This window comes from Pezoporus wallicus, unplaced genomic scaffold (genome assembly GCF_028554395.1).
Source record: "Pezoporus wallicus isolate ANWC-B61680 ecotype Strahan unplaced genomic scaffold, APGP_CSIRO_Pwel_v1 contig_5552, whole genome shotgun sequence".
NCBI classification, from domain to species: domain Eukaryota; kingdom Metazoa; phylum Chordata; class Aves; order Psittaciformes; family Psittacidae; genus Pezoporus; species Pezoporus wallicus.
This window is the reverse complement of record NW_026640754.1, coordinates 3,526,219-3,544,065: the sequence shown is the minus strand read 5'-3', so window position 1 is coordinate 3,544,065 and position 17,847 is coordinate 3,526,219. Positions and strand designations below refer to the sequence as shown.

The 17,847-nt window shown below is 36.0% G+C and overlaps 1 protein-coding gene across 7 annotated transcripts in view; it reads right to left on the bottom strand.

Annotated features, from left to right (window-relative positions):
• Positions 1-17,847, bottom strand: part of FAT1 (FAT atypical cadherin 1) — a 108,174-nt gene that overhangs the window by 43,729 nt on the left and 46,598 nt on the right. For all 7 annotated transcript variants that reach the window (XR_008973627.1, XM_057420396.1, XM_057420397.1 and 4 more), the window contains exons 4-6: positions 7,056-7,117; positions 2,355-2,684; positions 1,612-1,822 (exon numbers count right to left, since the gene is read on the bottom strand). Coding sequence is in view for 6 of the 7 variants with exons in the window: in XM_057420396.1 (XP_057276379.1) it covers positions 1,612-1,822; positions 2,355-2,684; positions 7,056-7,117 (603 nt within the window). In the remaining variant the exon portion in view is untranslated. The remainder of the gene's footprint in view (positions 1-1,611; positions 1,823-2,354; positions 2,685-7,055; positions 7,118-17,847) is intronic.

Here is a 17,847-nt window from a genome sequence, read left to right as displayed (position 1 = left end):
CATCTCCATGAACCACTCACCTTTTTCTGACAATATCCCTTTCCTAACCTTTCCTTTAATAGTCTACAGGGTTCCTTTCCTTTCTGGTCTACAGATGTTTTGTTTGCTGTTGACTGGATAACCCTCCTTGACTTGGAGCACATGGAACCTTCTCCTTGCTCCTGCTCATTTAAGTCACTTCTATTTTTCTGCTTTTCTACTCCCATATCTATGCATGTGTGTGCTCAAGAGAAGTAAAAGAGCAGCCTCAGTTCCAAAATACCTCTAATGCAGAGAGCTTTTCCCCTATGCAAGTGGAAGAAGGCATCCTGAACTCTTCACTTTGTCTCTACACAGTTGTAAAGATATCTAACCCCTTGGTTTGTCTAAATGCAAACATTTTTTTTCCAACAATGATCTATTCGGACAGGAACTTTTTTTTTTCCAGAATACATTAGATTAATCTAAAAAAGTCCAACCAAACCCCTATGTAAATATTTACTATATTAGCAGTGATTATTGATGTCATCACATGTTGCTCATGCGTGAAGTGTGAATTGAGGAAAGAGTTGTGTCTGTTCTCATGTGTTTTGAAGTTTTCTGAGAACACCCTCAAGTATTGCCATTCATATATTCCTGCCACATGTATTAGTTCTGCAAACTTTGTTTTTAACTGTTGCTGTTCTCAGCATCCTTCAGGAAATACATACCAGCAAAACCAACCTTTAATTAAATTCTTAAGAAATAATTCAAAAAATGCTCTCCCCAATAACACCATAACCATAGCTAAAATTTTCAGTAGTAACCAAGGTGAAAAAGATCCTTCTCTCTCTTGTGAACATGGTGGAAAAATCCCAATGTAATAGGTTTTAAGACCAGATACAGTTCACTGTAAGACACCTCTTCTGATACAAGGCTGTGCTATTCTTCTGGATTCTAAAGCACATAAACACATGGCACAATTTGGTTTTAGTATCAGTTATACAGTGAACACTGCATACTTTTGCTACTCACAGACCTAGTGAATAAGTCTAAAATTTAAAAGTCACCACAGCATGAAAGTAGTCATATTACTGATAAGAATTTCCCTTGCAATGGTACAGGCTCAGCTATGGTATAGTAGTAAGAATATGTACATGCAAAAGTCTTCTGGGGCTAGGAACATTGCAAGCCTTCCTTTTAGTACTGAATCAAGCGACAGTAAACTGAGAAGCAGCCCACAGGATAAGAAATCAATATGAACAGTATAATCTCACTTTAGGTGTACTATCCTGATTTGCAGAAAGCAGGTATTTTATTTCTTTCGCCATCCTACAGTCTATGAGTTTGATTTGATTAATTTCACTGACACAATATTCATAAGTCATTACCAAAACTGCAACACAGCAGATATTCTTCAATGTAATTTTAATCTTTGATATACAGTGGCATTGATAAAATTTGTTATTTTGATTTATAATGAAATAAGGGGAAAAGTATCTACAGATACTAGAAAAGAATCTACAGCTAAAGAATGCCAACACCTTGCATTATTTAGAGGAGAGATTAGGAAACCAAGCTGCTACGAGCCCTCCAGTATCTCAGACCCCATGTGTTTGTTTCTAATAATAAAAGCTCTTAAAGCATCCTTACCCGTTATGTCAAACCAAAGTGGTGTTCCAAGAGGTTCAACAGCTATTACGCCAATCATGTGAGCAACTGGGTCACTTTCCATCACCGTAAAAGAAAAAAATGCTTCCTCAAAGTAAATGGGCTCTGTGGGTGGGACGGGCTTTGGAATCCACTCTATGTGAAGCCGTGTAGTTGATGATTTTTGCGGGCGACCATTATCTACAGCTTTAATCTGAAACAGACACATCTTTTAGGCTACAGGATTGCATAAATCACTATGTTGCATAAATGGAAAAGTAGTAAGACGCTCCAAGCATATTTGCTTGTGTGAGATATGCTCAAAAAGGTTAAGGGTCTCTCAAAGTGCCACTTGCCCTTCATTATCAGAGCAGCAAATGGAGAAAAATGCAGCACCTGACAGCAGCACAAAGTGTTACCATAAATTCACTTTTATTTAACTTTCTTCCTGAAAGAGAGTGAATCTGATTGCTTACGTTCCCTCATCATGTTCATTATCTGTCAGGTTCTGGAAAAGAACACCAGCTTCTTGACTCACTCAGTACAAACATCTGAAATCATCCTTTAACCAAAAAAAAGAAAACAAACAAAAACAAAACAACCCCCAAAACAATACCTCTGGATTTGTTGAAATTTCTTCCTTCAGATACTGCAGTCACTCATCTGCCAGCTACTGAATAAGAAGCTATGAAGATACAGATAAAAGAACAGTCCACTTATTCATGATATACAAAATTTTGACTCACTGAAAGAATATCATAGTCCCTTGCTGCAGAAAATTTCTTTGAGGAAACCACGCCAGTTTTTGGTTCAATAAAGAATTTGCCATGTTCATCACCGTCTTCTATGCTGTATGAGATCTCTGCATTGGGGCCTTCATCTTTATCTGCAGCAATAACTCGATAGATTGGCTCTCTCCTAGCAGTTCTCTCTCGTTCTGGCTTACCACGCTCTGGAAGACGGATTTTGTAGAACTTTTGCAAGAACTGAGGCTTATTGTCATTCTCATCTAAGACTTTCACAATCACCCGTGCAATTGTTGATTTTGCAGGAATACCATTGTCTGTTACCGTTACCTGTTTTTATTAAAAAGGATATGGTTAGCACTCAGTTCAAACATAGTACTTCCAACAATGTTCTTTTTAAATGAGACTTTCTTAAAACTGCCTACGACAACTGTAAAGTAATGCCTTACTATCAGTTAAAGACCATTGTGTAAAGCTATTTGGTCAATATTTACATAAGGCAGTATAAAAGCTGATTCAGCTACTATCTTAATATCTTGCTGCTTGATGGATGTAGGAAAAGATAGATACATATGAAATCTATTTCTCTATTTTGCAGCACTGTAACTGAAATATTAACAAGTACAGGAACAGCACATGAGTATCTCTGATGTAACAGAGATGTACTACATAAAGATATTACACTTTCAGCATAGTGTTTCCTTGCCACTTTTCAATTTAATAATTTTATTTTACTCTTCAAAAGATGCCATTCATATAAGTTTCAGAATTTGACAGGCCTATGCACTAAAAATCCCCTATGCTTTAAGACATAAAATCACTACCTTGTTTGAAAGAAGCTTAAGAAATAGCTTTTCAAGGAAGACACACAACAATCTATTTCCACGGCCTAAATGAAGTGGGAAATGAAACCAAGTCTGCTCTTCCAGCAATAGTAAAAATAGCAATAGTAAAAATTTCTGCTAAAAAAGCCAGGAAATTAGTATAAAATATTTTACAGTATTTATTCTAGGACTGATCTAATGTATTGGCACGAGTAGTGAACATGAACATAGTAAGAGTTATGTTAATTTGAAGTCAGAAAACAGAGAACAAAATCCTTATGTAATGAAAAAGGATCAAACTGATGGAAAATAGTTCTTTTATAGGACTCTTACCTTTAAACATTAACTTTTGCCTATATCATCCTTTATTGGTTAATAAGGGGTTAAATATGAGCATAGGTATATTACTTTAGCATCTATTTCAAAGAAGAAAAAGATATGAGGCTTATGTTCCTGCTTCCTGCAAGAGTTCAAGTTACAGAATGAGGCCTATCATTTTCTGTCTGCACCCTGGCATCCATATAAAAGCCAATTATGCACTAGTAACAGTATTGTCCTTCACTTCCTTTTCCTCGCTCTCTCCCTCCCGCCCCCTTTCAAATAATTTTCATTGACTCTATGTACTTCCTTATTATTAAACAGAAACACACAGGGATGTCTCAGGGTCACCTATGCCAGCTCTGCTGTGATTACAGGAAACTGATAAACTGAGATATGCTCATCTAATTCTTCCAGATACTTGTCAAAGATGTAGAGGAATGCAAAATTAAATAATTAAAAAAAAATAATCAAACACCAATTTTTTCTAACAAATTCTATGGGAAAGGTATGTTGCACACTGCAGTTCCATTCTTGTTTTGAGTTTGCAAGGAAGATACAAGTCTTTGTTGTGAGGGAGCTTTGTAGAGATCTCAGTTGCTACAAATACACTGGGAAAACATTATAAGGAAGATACATGGTTGGACTTGATGATCTTAAACGTCTTTTCCAACCTGAATGATTCTATGATTCTAAGACCAGTGCTGCAGATTGTGCTAAACAAAATCAACCCTCCTTAACTCAAACAAAAAGACCCTATACACTGAGATACAGGATATCTCAGTTCCAACAAGGCCACCCCAATCTGGGGGGGAACACATATTTTTTTTCAAGAATATGGATGGTGAATTCCTTCACTAGTTCTTAGAATACCCTGTGAAATCTGATTATCAAAAACCAAAAGGATTAAAGGATAATATGGATACAAAATAATGAAATGAATACTAATGGAAGACTAGAAAATTTACATTGACACGAATGAGAAGACGATCAGTTTTTCCCATTTCCCATCTAAATAAAATGAAACATGCTATAACTTGAAAGTATGAAGAAAAAGTGTGAGTGATTAGCCACAACAAAACACATGAAATGGTAGGATTTCCACATGTATGAATATCTGCTCCCTTTAGTACTTGCAATGGAACATCTCCATTTTGCATTTGGAAAAAAAAAAAAGCAAACCACCCCAAAACCACAAAACACAACCCAAAAGAGGAAATTCCAAACAGTACAGAATAACTTGTCTGTTAACATAAAATCAGCATTGCCCTGAGTTTGATTTGAATGTAACACCACCTTTGAAGGCATTACTGACATAACAGAATACTCGAAAATGAGAGAATAACATGAAGCTAACCTAAAATAACTGCATCTGAGAAGTGCCAACTGGCACTCAGAAAACAGTTACAAGTTGGGAATAAAAGAAGGGGCACATTAATCACTATTATGTAAGCAGGAGTGCAATCAAGGATCAAATTTAATAGCAAACAAGAAATAAACCCACCAACCCATCTGATCAACATTTCAGTGCTCAATTAATTAGCCAGATGCTCAGCACTTGGCTCATAATCCCACCATCCTGTGTATTTCTAGGTTTTTTAGTTTCAAAGCTCTCAACATAAAACTAACAAATGGGAAAATGGTTACTCTGGGCCATGCTGTCTGTCAGTATTGCTCTGTATTTAAGAGTTCTGTTGTTACTTAGTAGACTTTTATTTAATACTTTAATAACCATCTGGGATTCAAAATGCAGGAAGAATGAAGAATTAAAAAGGATACCAGCAGGCCATAACCAATATTACAAACTAACAACCAATCAGCTTAATCTGCTATCTTTACAGAGAATGCTGAAACCAGACAGTTTTATGCACCATTGTGTGATAACGTAACATTAAAAGAAACTGTCTGAGTTCCGTACATGATATAACTTAAGGTTAAATTAGCAGGCATGACTGCTAGCAGACAACTGCCCATAACATTACACTACTAGTATGATCTCTGGTATAAGATTTGGCTCAGAACAAATAGCACACTCCCAACCATTGCCTAGCTGCAGTCTGAGAATTCATGCAATTATGGCACCATTCTCAACCCGCAACTTGGACACAGCCATCCTGTTCCAGGGATAAGGCAAAAGCAGTCAAAGCCATACTGTGCCAGGTGGCTTCAGGGTCAGAGAACTATCTACAGCTCATTTTATTTACTATATAAATCTAACACAAAAGCCAGCACAATATGCATAGGAGTAAAAGTCATGAGATACTCATTTTACAACCAATATACATAGCAGTGGTCAAGAAATAAGATACAAATGACATGAAGTGCTTTGGGAAACTGACACAAGCAGATTTAAGGATGCAATTTAAAAAGAGAATAATATAATGACTTTCAGTTTCCAGGAATAACATGTCTAATGCTAAATCAGATTTGTCACCAATTAACTTTTCTGCTACTACTACTACTAGAAACACACTGCAGAGGAAATTGCATCCAATTGCTACTTAGGTGTGAAGAGTTCTTTCCAGAACTGATATAGAAATGAAAATAATGATAAAAATTTTGTCTAACAGCTGCATTAATCCAGCTTGCAATGCACCAAAGGGATAGAAAAAAGGCCAAGAAGACTGCATTTACACTGGAGTTCTGCAAAGGTGTCCTTTGCACTATCAAGGAATACATTCACTTCCAAGTCCTACTAGAAAACTCTTCTACAGATTTCTCAAGTTTTGAGGAAGTCCAGACTTGCTTCTGTAGCTATACTTAGTTTTGCTGACTCACATTGCAGTTTTTTATCTATCATCCAGGAGGAGAGGCAAAATAAAGATTCCAGATAAATCTTAGCATGTAAGTATCACTGTGAACATTAACTCTTAGATACTTAAATAATACTACAATATTTGTAATTGTGGGTGAAGTACAATGCTGTCACATTGCATGACAACACTTGTTAATGACACAGTTGTCTACATGTTTTTCTTTCATGTTTGACAGAGAATTTCTATTACATAAATTCCAGATGATCAATTAAATGTAACTAAAAAAAAAGAATTAGTTCATGAATTTCATGCTCTTGGACTCTGGACTCTATAATGCATATTTCATGACTCAATACAATCTGTTAGCATTCTCAATGTTAAAAAAAAAAAAGATCCTGCAGCTCTTTTTCAGAGGTCTATGTTCAGCAAAAGGCAGGCTGAAATGGCCATTCCAATAATTACACAGGAAAATAAATAAAAAAAAGGAATCATACTCCTTATAACAATCACACCTTTGTACTGCTTAAAAGAAAAACCTGGTTTACAGATATAAAAACAAAAAAATTGCCTTCTATCTGTATCTTAATTCTTCTTACAAAAAAGGTCTAACACACAGTTTTTATAAGCTAGGTACTGCAATACATTTTCCATGTTGCAATATAATGAACATAGAAGAAAACTACTTCTGAAATACAGTTCTCTAAATTCCTCATATAGTGATGAAGTATGGTAAACTTAACCCTTTGTGAAAGAACAATGAACTTACAGACACTATTTTTCAGAGAATTAAAGAAATTATTTACCTCTAATATGTGTTCTCCCTGCTGCTCTCGATCTAGTTTTCTAGATGTAGTTGTAATTAGACCTGTAAATGTAAAAGAATAATTAATCAGATCCTTCAAGAAAATAATATGAATGAAGATTAGGTTAAACCAGTAGTTACTGATATACAAAATCACAATTTCTTCTTAGGCGGTCTCTTCTATTTCTGGAGAAGTTACGCTTTCATTAAGGGAAGGGGGGGTGAGAGGTTTGCTTAAGAACCATGAAAATATTCTTTGCAATCTGAAAGCTAAACTGTTGCAGCCCTTAAGACAGAAGCAGTTCAATTTTCAACAAATCTGTGCATGTCATGCTTCTAACAGGAATAATGTATGTAATTCTCTCAGAAGTCTTGTTTTCAGCAGGTGTTCATTCTCCTTATTCAGAGGGTGGTCACAGACATTATTTGAATAATTACCAATCTCTTCAGGAGAAATACCTATTTGTATTTTTAGCAACAAGAACAGAAAAAGGATGATGTGAAGAGATGCATCAGTGGTGGTAACCAAAGAAATTTGTGTTTGTTGGCTTGATTTGGCAAAGTTGTGAATGCTCCATCCCTGGGGGGGCTCAAGGCCAGGTTGGAGAGAGCCTTGGGTGACAGGGTTTAGTGTGAGGTGTCCCTCCCCATGGCACAGGGGTTGGAACTCTAAGATCTTAAGGTCCTTTCCAACCCTAACTATTCTATGATTCTATGATTCTACGACAAGGAGTCAGTTGCTGTTGGCAACAGCAGACGAGTTTTTAATGCATCATGTTAGATTTTGTTGCAAGAGTCTGATACACCTTTAATGCAAGATTGGGAAGGTGTGATTACTTTTGCTTTAAATAAAGAAATTCAAAGATTATGAAGTGACAAAGTAACACTGAAATATAAATACAAAAGGATGTTATTTGAATTAATTCTCCCTAACAGGAGGTTCAAAATTTTACCTATTTAGTTTGATGAAAAATAAACTCAATCAACTCAATTACAGTTGAACGGCTTGCTATGGTATGGCTTAACTGTGCCATGGATGCAGACACAAGAGGTAACTCAAGTTTCTTTGCTGCACAAAAGCCATTAACTTGTTTACAGATACAAGTTGGCCCCACAAACACTACTGTGGTGTTCACATTAGACTGAGCCTGTGCTAGTAAATCCTGAAAGATCTAACTTGGCTTTTCATGGAGCAAACAACAAGATTTGGATTCACGCAGCTTAAGCCACTACTGGCCAAAGCATCCCATATTCTCAAGAATTCAGCATATATAAGATACAGAAGATGATGTAATGTCATGAGACCTTTTATCCAACTATTCCAGATTTTTACAGTGACAAGAAAGCACTGCTATCTCAATCCTTAATTGTCAAACTGAAAAACAGGGAAGCAATTACCCAATTAAGGCCAAATTAGAGATGAAAACAAGGCTACCTACTTCATGTTCCTGTTTCTAACTATACTATAAGCTTTATTAATAAGACCTCTTATAAGTAAAATTAAAATCCACTCTTAAAGTTTTCAAGGTTGATCTGCTTTAGTAAAAAAGCCTTCAATTTTGTCTCACAGCTGATAAAAAACAGAGTGTATAAGTAAGAGCAATAAAGATTTTTAATTTCACCTAAAAGAGAAAGGCCAATGGAAGCAGTATTGTATACCACCAGTGCATAGCTACTCAGTGTTCCTGTCAAAATACAGTTGTAGTCTGCATAAAACAACAGTGTGTACTAAATAGTATGAATAAAACCTATATAAGGCAATATTACAGCTGTCAAATGTTCAAACAACTATTATTCAAGAAATAGTGCAAATAATGGCTGTGCAATTATGGTCAAATCTGCCCTTGTTCTTCCAGCAGTTTGGTTTGCCATTGTATCAAATCCATTATATACCTGATATTCTAGACGTAAAGACTTATTATCTTCTCCTACTTTATCTTTTTATGCTTTTACAGGACATAGAAAATATGTATGTCATTGTTAAGATACAATTTTTGGTATTATAAAGCAATTGTCCCTAGTTACAAAGAAAATGAGAATGAAAATTAAAAAAAAAACAACCCAGCCAAACAAAGAAGGCAAAACTGCTTCATTAGTACTTCAATTTAGGAAGGGAGGGGAGAGTGGGGACAAGGAAAAGGAAAAAAAATGATGCAACTCTGAAGTAACCTCGAGGTAATAGCTTCCCATACAGATTAGACAGCTGTGACCAATAACAACTGAAAATATTTATTGTCACGTATTCTAAGCAAAGCTTTCTCCTGATTTCCTGACTGAGGTTGGTCAAGCCGTACCTTTTCTTTTCACAGGCTCTATGGGAAAAAGCACAGAACTGTTAATTGGAAGTGAACAAATGGCAGAGACGATATCTTGTCTGCTTCCCTCAAGCAAAGGGACTTGTAGGCGACTTCAAGAAACACAAGCTCTCCTCAGTTTTCTATCAAGAACCTCTGGAGAAAACCAGTACAAGCCCTCCCATGAAGCATTAAACCTGAGAATCATCACAGTTGCAAGGAAAAAGGGTAAATTTCAGGGTAGCCACTAAAGGAGTTGGCTACTGAATAGGTGGGTTGAGGATGAGGAAGGTCTCAAAAAGCACAATAATAATAAAGTAATTCCAGCAGAAATATCTCATTATGCTTGCACTTCTATGAATATTCAATATTCAGTCTATATGCTCTGACAATATTAGATTCTATCTCTCACAGCAGAAGCAAGTAAAGAATTGATAACACATGAGAGCAGGAAGACACCTTTTAAGTTTCCTATCCACTTTTTCCCCAATTAAAAGCCATTAGGACTGGAGCCACCTCTAATAAATGCTAACTAATACTTTGGGAAAAGAAACAAGCAAAAAAATGCTTTTGCTGCAAGCACTCCAGACACTATTCTATCCTGTACCCGCTACTCGACATATTACAATTTATTAAAGGAAATTTAATTCCAGACATATTTTCTTGTTTATGAAGCCGGTCAATACAGCTCAAATGGGTAAGCACAAAAATGCCCAGTAAGAACAAAGACAGATATATATGCTCTGATCTGTTAAAACTTCCAGACTTTTCAACAAAGCACACCACACTGTTAAAACACTTCAGACCAATAACAGAAGGGTTTAGTCTTCACCATATATATCCTGTATATTTAGCAGAAACTAATGCCAACAAGGGAAATGTAACATTTCTAGATTTAGAATCACATACACATGCATGGCATTCTTTGTATTTAACTCTTTACTGCTAGCCACTTTACTAAGTGAAAACTTAGCTTCAATGAAGTGTTTCACTAACAGCTTGACTGTAAAAGGTTTGATTACGGCAGTCACTAAGGTTTTCAATTTTTTTCCAAGTTTTTCCTATATTATAAGATGTTTAATGCTGCATTGAGATTTCATCAGTTGTTAAAGAGCTTTCCTGAATTAAGGCCATGGTAATAAGGTCTAATGCTCCTATGCAACATGGTCTTTGTGACTGCCCATTAAAAGGGGTGCAGAAAATCTTTGGACCTAATATAAGTTAGCTCCCATGAACAAGAGCCACTACTACTCTTTCTACTGAAAACAAAAGTTCTTCAATTTCTTAGATTGAACTCCACTCTTTTCTGGAACAGTTTAGAGATGTCTTTGCTGTGCCCCTCCCTCTACACAAATAAATGAATAACCACACTTTTCCATACACCACATCCCCACAGAAGTAACAAGTAAAAGGTAATTTCAATTAATCTCTGAAGAAGTGTGCAACATAATCAGTTCTGATAATCTTATTGTGAAGTGGAGAGAATCTGTTTACTGCTGAACGAGAAAAATGACAGCATGTGAGAAACAACCGGCCTCTATGACAAAGCATTTTCAGTTTTGAAGCAAAACACACAGAGCATCATTTTGCAGTCATATTTTCATATTTTCCTCCTGCCTCCTCTTACCCCGCTCCCTTTCCTTCCTCTCCACAAGACCAACAGGAACAATGAACTCCAGTAATTCACACCACTGACTATTATTCCACCTGGAAATCAATGCACACTATGGCAAGATGGTTCAAGCACCCTCAGGAAAACAAGAGTTTATAACAAAAATTTCTAAGATAATGATGAGCAAATGGTATCTCTAGTGAATTGGTGTAATTTTCCTATTCAATAATGTTTCAAAACTCATGTCATGAGAAACATTTTCATAGCAGCATCTTAGCAATTTAAAGAGCTTGGATAAACCACAGCTGTTCTGCCTCACTAGCTGCAGAGGTACTATAATGAGCTGAAACTAACTGTAAACATCCATAACAAAACAAAACAAACTCATCAGGTAACAAATACGATTGTATTCTCTCTTCCTTCCTCTTCTGAGTTTACATTCCAGTTATATCTGCTGCCTATTTGAGGCCTACTGAAAAAATCAAATTGTATTCAAACAAAATTTACTTTAGATTTCTATTTTAAACAGTATTAGAACAAACAGACAAAAATGCCACCACAGGATTCAATTACATAAATATAAATTAAAACTGCTACACTCGGAATACAAAATGGCACAAAGGAGCGGACGTTAGCAGGGATTTATCTTATCCCATATAAGCTTTCATCTCAGTGCCCAGTTACATCATGTTACATCTGCATCTGAAAAACAGCACATCAACCACAAATTTCACACAATGCCACCTCTTAAAAAAAACCACCACAGAACATTAGGTGAGCACCGTGTTACAAATGTTAGTATTAATTCCATGCTATTAGCTATCTTTATGGCATGGATGATCTCAGTGATGAAAGAAGTAGCATCAGAAAAAGTGGTCTTTGCAAGGGGACGAGGAAGGCTCAAATTTTTTGTCGTACTGTGTATACATCATGCATTCCCTACTACAAGCATACCTACAAACATTTGTGTTTTCAAAACTGTACACACTTTCCAACTGCACATTCAGCTTGAGATGATGAAGGTTCTGGAGCTCGATAGGAGTTTGGCTGTTAGCCAGGGCTAACCCACCACGATCCAAAAAACTAAAGCAGATGCCAAGTCTACTAAGCTGCCTCCAGTAAGCTTTATTTGTATAATGCAACACTATTTGAATTGTAGTGTATGAAAAGAAAGTTCCTCTGTTCAGTGAGTGCAGTAGCACTGAAGGAAATATGGAAAGCAGCTACAACATTTTTTATCACCAAGTTCAAAAGATAAAAGACATTGGAACTAAATATAAGTGAGGTCACATTTTATTGATAAGATTTTCATCTTCTATGTTGAACACAAACCATAACCAGTCAGCAGAAATGTTTTCTCTGGATGGCATTCGTGCAACTCAATCAGTTTAAAGCTTTAATCAGTTTGCTTACAATGTATTATTATTTAGGCTCTCATTTCACCCACTTCAACCTCAAAAAAGCCAAATTTCTAATGAATGTCAGAAATAATTACCTTGGCATTTTCTTTACAAGGTCCTAATATATAAATCAGTGTAAGAGTTGAAGGAACTATGGATTTTAAATTCACGTGTGGCTGTAATAATCTAGTTTGACAACTGCATAACATGACCCTAAAGCACAGGGCAAATTACCACTCACGTCCTGTAAGCTGAAGACCAATTATGTCTCTTCAAGTGATAAAAACGCTGTCGCGCCGCAAGGCAGGATTTCCTACTTATCATCCTCACTTAAGAAATAGTGTATTATATCCAATTCAAGACAGCTTTCCCTGTAGACAGAGGAATATATCTTTTGTCTGAGACTAAGTCCACTAGAATTAGCAGTTCCCTGCTCAAGAAAGTACTTCCTGTGAGCAAGCCATGTCTTAGACATCCCTGATAACAAAGTGTCAAGTCTACTGTTGGGAAGATCTCTTATGACATTGTTTTAAACTGCTTTCAGTATCTCCAAAATAAAGACAAAATGACTGATAAGCACAGTAATCCATGATTGTTTCATCACTGACACAGGAAGATGACTATTTTTTTAGTCATCTTTCAATTCATTTCAAGTTCACTATGATTTACACCTCACTTACTTTACAAACAATGACCATCTGAAAAGGCCCTTGTTTGCTTTCTAAGGATACTCAGATTAAGCTTTTTGGCAAGACTATAGTCAAATCTTGTCTTCTGTGTAAGCCAAGACAAAGCTTCACAACTGAAGCAAATAAACAGGTTATTAAAAACAGATCAATGAAAAGTAATAGCAGGGGGATTTAAGAACAGGTTTCAGCTTTGCAGCTGACAAAATATAAATTCTATGTCTTACAGTCATGTATAGGTGACGGTTATAAGCTAGACAGTGTGCCACCGTAATATATTGCCATGAAGGCAGGCTGCTGAATTAAAAACCAAACAAGATCATAGTCCTAACCAGCTATCATACTGGAGACAGTATATCATAAGGGAACTAACCAACTTTGGTTTATAAAGTCCTAAAGGTATTTCCTTAGCAATTTGACTTGCTTTTCATTCCTAAACTCTTACTTGCGCTAAGCTCTTCTATAGCTTTCAATAAAACCAGCAACAGAACTGTCACCAGCAATTTTGAAGTGCTGAAAATATGATTATAAACATATACTCCCCGAAGACATTGCAGGATGCTTTACAAGCACATTAAACTGCTGCAACTGCCTCTTCTGTTCAAACAAAACATTTAAAAGCAATAATTTCCATTCTTTCAATAAAGACTGCAAAAATGGTACCACATTTCAAGAGAAACTGAAAGTCCAGGTTCTTTTCTCCATCCACTAGCTAAAGAGTTATGCTGTTGTTTGCTTGCTTTCTTGGGCCTCGTGAATCTTACCTTTTTTTGCTATACAGCTGTTTAGGTAGAACAAAGATCACTTCTGCCTAACACAGCTTACAGCCTGTGGCTTAGCAGGCTTTTTTAGGCAGTTTAAATCCACTTTAGGGGCTAAAGGAGTAGTTTTTGCTTCACATATGAACTTTCTGATCAGGATATTTTACAAAAAAAATAGTTACAACACCTTATAAATAGATAGTTTTAGAAAAATCTTAAAGAGAGACATACTTCAGTACATTGCACTGAAATCAGCGTTCATTTTCTGTTAAGTATAGCATGATTGCCCTCAACTAGTGCAGTCTTTCACAGTTTTTGTGCCTTTCCCCTTCAATTCCCATCTGCAGCAATTCAGTCAAAAGTCAGGACACTCCCACAACATACAGGCACCTAGGTAAACTCCAAATTGAATGGTCTAAAACACTTTATAGAACTGTACTTGCTCTTCAGACCACCGTTTTATTAGAGACACATCTTTATTCATGTTTCAAATGCTGATGCACATCCTCTGGATTTCATTCACAAAAACACTTTTGGCACATTTATCCCAGTGAATAAATGTCCTGCCCTTTGAATGATATGAAAAGTAAAGTAATAACCGAGATCTCAGTCGCACCCAGGTCAGGCCTGCATCAAACAAGGGATAACTGGTCTAGTCCATAGGGGTGGGCTTGTGCCAGCACATCAGAAGTACTGAATTTATTGAAATATGGTAATATCAGTGTTTATGAGTTTGTTACTTGTTGCCAAAACAGACTGTAAGCTTTGTATATAAGGTTAAAAAGTAAGTTACTTAACCCTGCTATATTACACCATGAATCACCACGTTAGTCAGTAACCAGGCAATTTAACTATTCAATCCTACCAGTAAAAAATGAAAGCGCAAGGTGCGTATGTGAAGTTAAGTGTCACTTCCCTGAACTATTTTAATAGCTACAAAGACCTGGAATTCGCTTATCAGAGTACTCATTAACCATTTTAGTGATTACAAGCAGGGAGCAAAGACAAGCAACCTACCAAAGATTATTAATATATGGTATGAGGAGGAAAAACTCTTTACACAAACAACTAATTATCCAATCCAATAAACACTGTAGAGCTTCAATTTCAACTAGATTTCAAATGACATATGAAATCTGTGCTTAGTGATCACACAATTATATGAAAACTGCTCAAATATAAAAGTAAATATTGTACTTTTGAATACTCTAATGAGTCATGTAGCACATTATTTTCAGCCTATATTAAGACAGTGATAAAACTGCTTCTGCCATAATTCTTTTACAAGTTGAACTATTTGGGGAATAATGAAAATAAATATGTAAATAATCACACATCCCTAAATAGCTATACTAGAAAAATAAACCAAAGCCTAAAATCCTACATTCTGAATGCTTCAAAGCACTTAGGATGTGTCCATTCTCATTGTCAAGCATATCCTTTTGGTAGTTTGTTTCTCTTATACATAACAAGATAAAAACCAGAACTGTAAGTCATAAGTAGTGTAAGATGAAAATACAAAAAAATAGCACTTAATACATAATTAAAAAATAGTTAAAAATTTTGAATGGAAAATAAAACAATAAAATGCAAGTGCGATTACTGAAACTAGTAAGTGATGATAAATGCCCTGTCAAATGAACTTTGATCTTGCTATCAACAGAGAACTACAAATTTTTGTTATTTCTTTGCTTACCTTGCAAAAATACTCTTGCCTTCAGCACCATCTGGTATACTAAAGCCACACCAATTCAAAGCTCAAATGCCTTTGATAATTAACTCTTTTAAGTGACCTGATCTTCATCACTTGCTTTATTATCTCATTTTGAGACATACCATCTTCAATAATTAAGTACAGAATTACTGCCATAGTCTTACACCATCTTGAAAGATCTTTTCAAACCTGACATAATCTCATTGCACTTATAGTGCCTGAACAAAGGAAGAAAACCCATGCTCCTTTCTAAACTTAGCTTTTTTTTCTCGAACAAAGAAAATGCATTTTTCGGATTATAGTAACCAGCACTGAGTTTTTAATATGTTTTAAATAAAATCACGATCAGTTGAGAGAGGCATTTAAAACCAATTATTGAATGACTGAAGTTAGTTTTGAGGTCACTTCCTCTGCTACGAAAAGTTTCATAATTTCATGATTAATCTCCCACAAAACTGCTGCAACACATGTGGATTAAAGAAGATTGACAAATTCACAAAGAAAGAACGTATATAGTCTTTTGAATTCATTCTGCCAGTAAAGCTATTTAGTTGGTAGCTATTGTCTCTGAAATGCAACGTAGCTAAGCAAAATTTAATTCTGAACTTCTTGCATTGAGTTAACTGAACATATTCATCAACAAGCAGATTTTTTAGCAGCAACAACCATAAAGTCAAAGTTTACATGCGCTGCAACTATACCTCAGTACACAAACAACCTAAACTTTAAGTCAGAGATTTAAAAGATATCACTGTAAGTCAAGAATACATGATTTCTAAGAGAAGTACAAGAGCAGATTTCCATGTTGGCTATCGTCTTGATGTCAAAATTACTCTTATACAATTCAACTGTTTTTACTAAAACTATTTTTTAGTAACAAAACAGTGGTTTGGTTGCAATTGGCATATCAATGACAGCATTGGTTAAGAACAACTGTAAGTAACATGGGAAATTACTGAACTCTTTATGGCATTTAATAAAATTCTAGAAACAGAAAAATGTATTATGAGGAAGAGTAAAAAGTTTGATAGTATTTTAATATTTTTTGGGGGGTAAAGTATGAAAACAGCTTTTAAATTTTTTTTTTATAAACTACAGTGATAGGTTTTAAGTGAAATAAATTTAAAAAGTGTAGTTAATATTTCTTAGTATTTAGCCTATTATGGTAACAAAACAACTCCCAAATAACATTACATTTTAAAATATAAAATTGTGAAAAATATTTGAGAACAGATATGAAAACTAGCTGACTGTTCTTGACAAAATCCATTTCCTCCAAATTTTGAAGACATGGCTTATGAAAGGGGGAAATTCAACTTCCAAATATTTATCACTGGATTTTGTGTGTGTCTGTACGGTTTATTTATTTTACTATTTGGTTTTTCTTAATTCAAACAATGAGAATTTCCTTAAGAAAGCTCACCAGTTGCAAGAGATAGTTGGTCCTTTGTCAACTTTAGAACTGACCATCCAATTTGAAAATGAAAACTTTTAACTTTCAAAATGTAGACAAAAAGAATATGTCTCCTTAAAAAGCCAACAAACAAAACTATCTCTGTTGCTGAAATACAGAAAGTTTTTCAAAGCTCTTGAAGGACTTCAGAATCAAATAAAAATATTTGGCACAGGCTTTTCCAACATGTATCACAGCAGTGACACTGGATGGAAAGGTTTTTATGTCAAAGCAACTGGGGCAGGAACTAAGAGTAGCGTAGAATCACAGAATGGTTTGAGTTGGAAGGGACATTAAAATCCACCTAGTTCCAACCCCACTTGCCACATGCAGGGACACCTTCCACTCAATGCCCCATCCAATCTGCCCCTGGTAACACATCCAGGGATAGAGAATCCATACTTCTCTAGGCAGCCTGTTCTAGCGTCTCACCACCCTGACAGTAAATAATTTCTTCCTAATATCTGATCTAAATCTCCCCTCTTTCAGTTTAAAGCCATTCCCCCTTGTCCTGTCACTACATGCCCTTGTAAAACATTCCTCCACAGATTTCTTGTGGGCCCCCTTTAGGTAGTGGAAGACTACTTGCTATAAGGTCTCCCTGCAGAATTCTCCAGGCTGAACAAGCCCAACTTTCTCCACCTGTCTTCACAGAAGAGATGCTCCGGCCCCCTGATCATCCTCATGGCCCTCCTCCAAACCCAACTTGAGCAGGCCCACATCCCTCTTTTGTTGGGGCCCCAGAGCTGGATGCAGTACTCCAGGTGGAGTCCCATTAGAATGGAGTAGAGGGGAGAATCACCTCCCTCCTGTGACCCTGCTGGTCACATTCCTTCTGAGGCAGCCCAGCATACCAGGAAAAAAAAAACATTG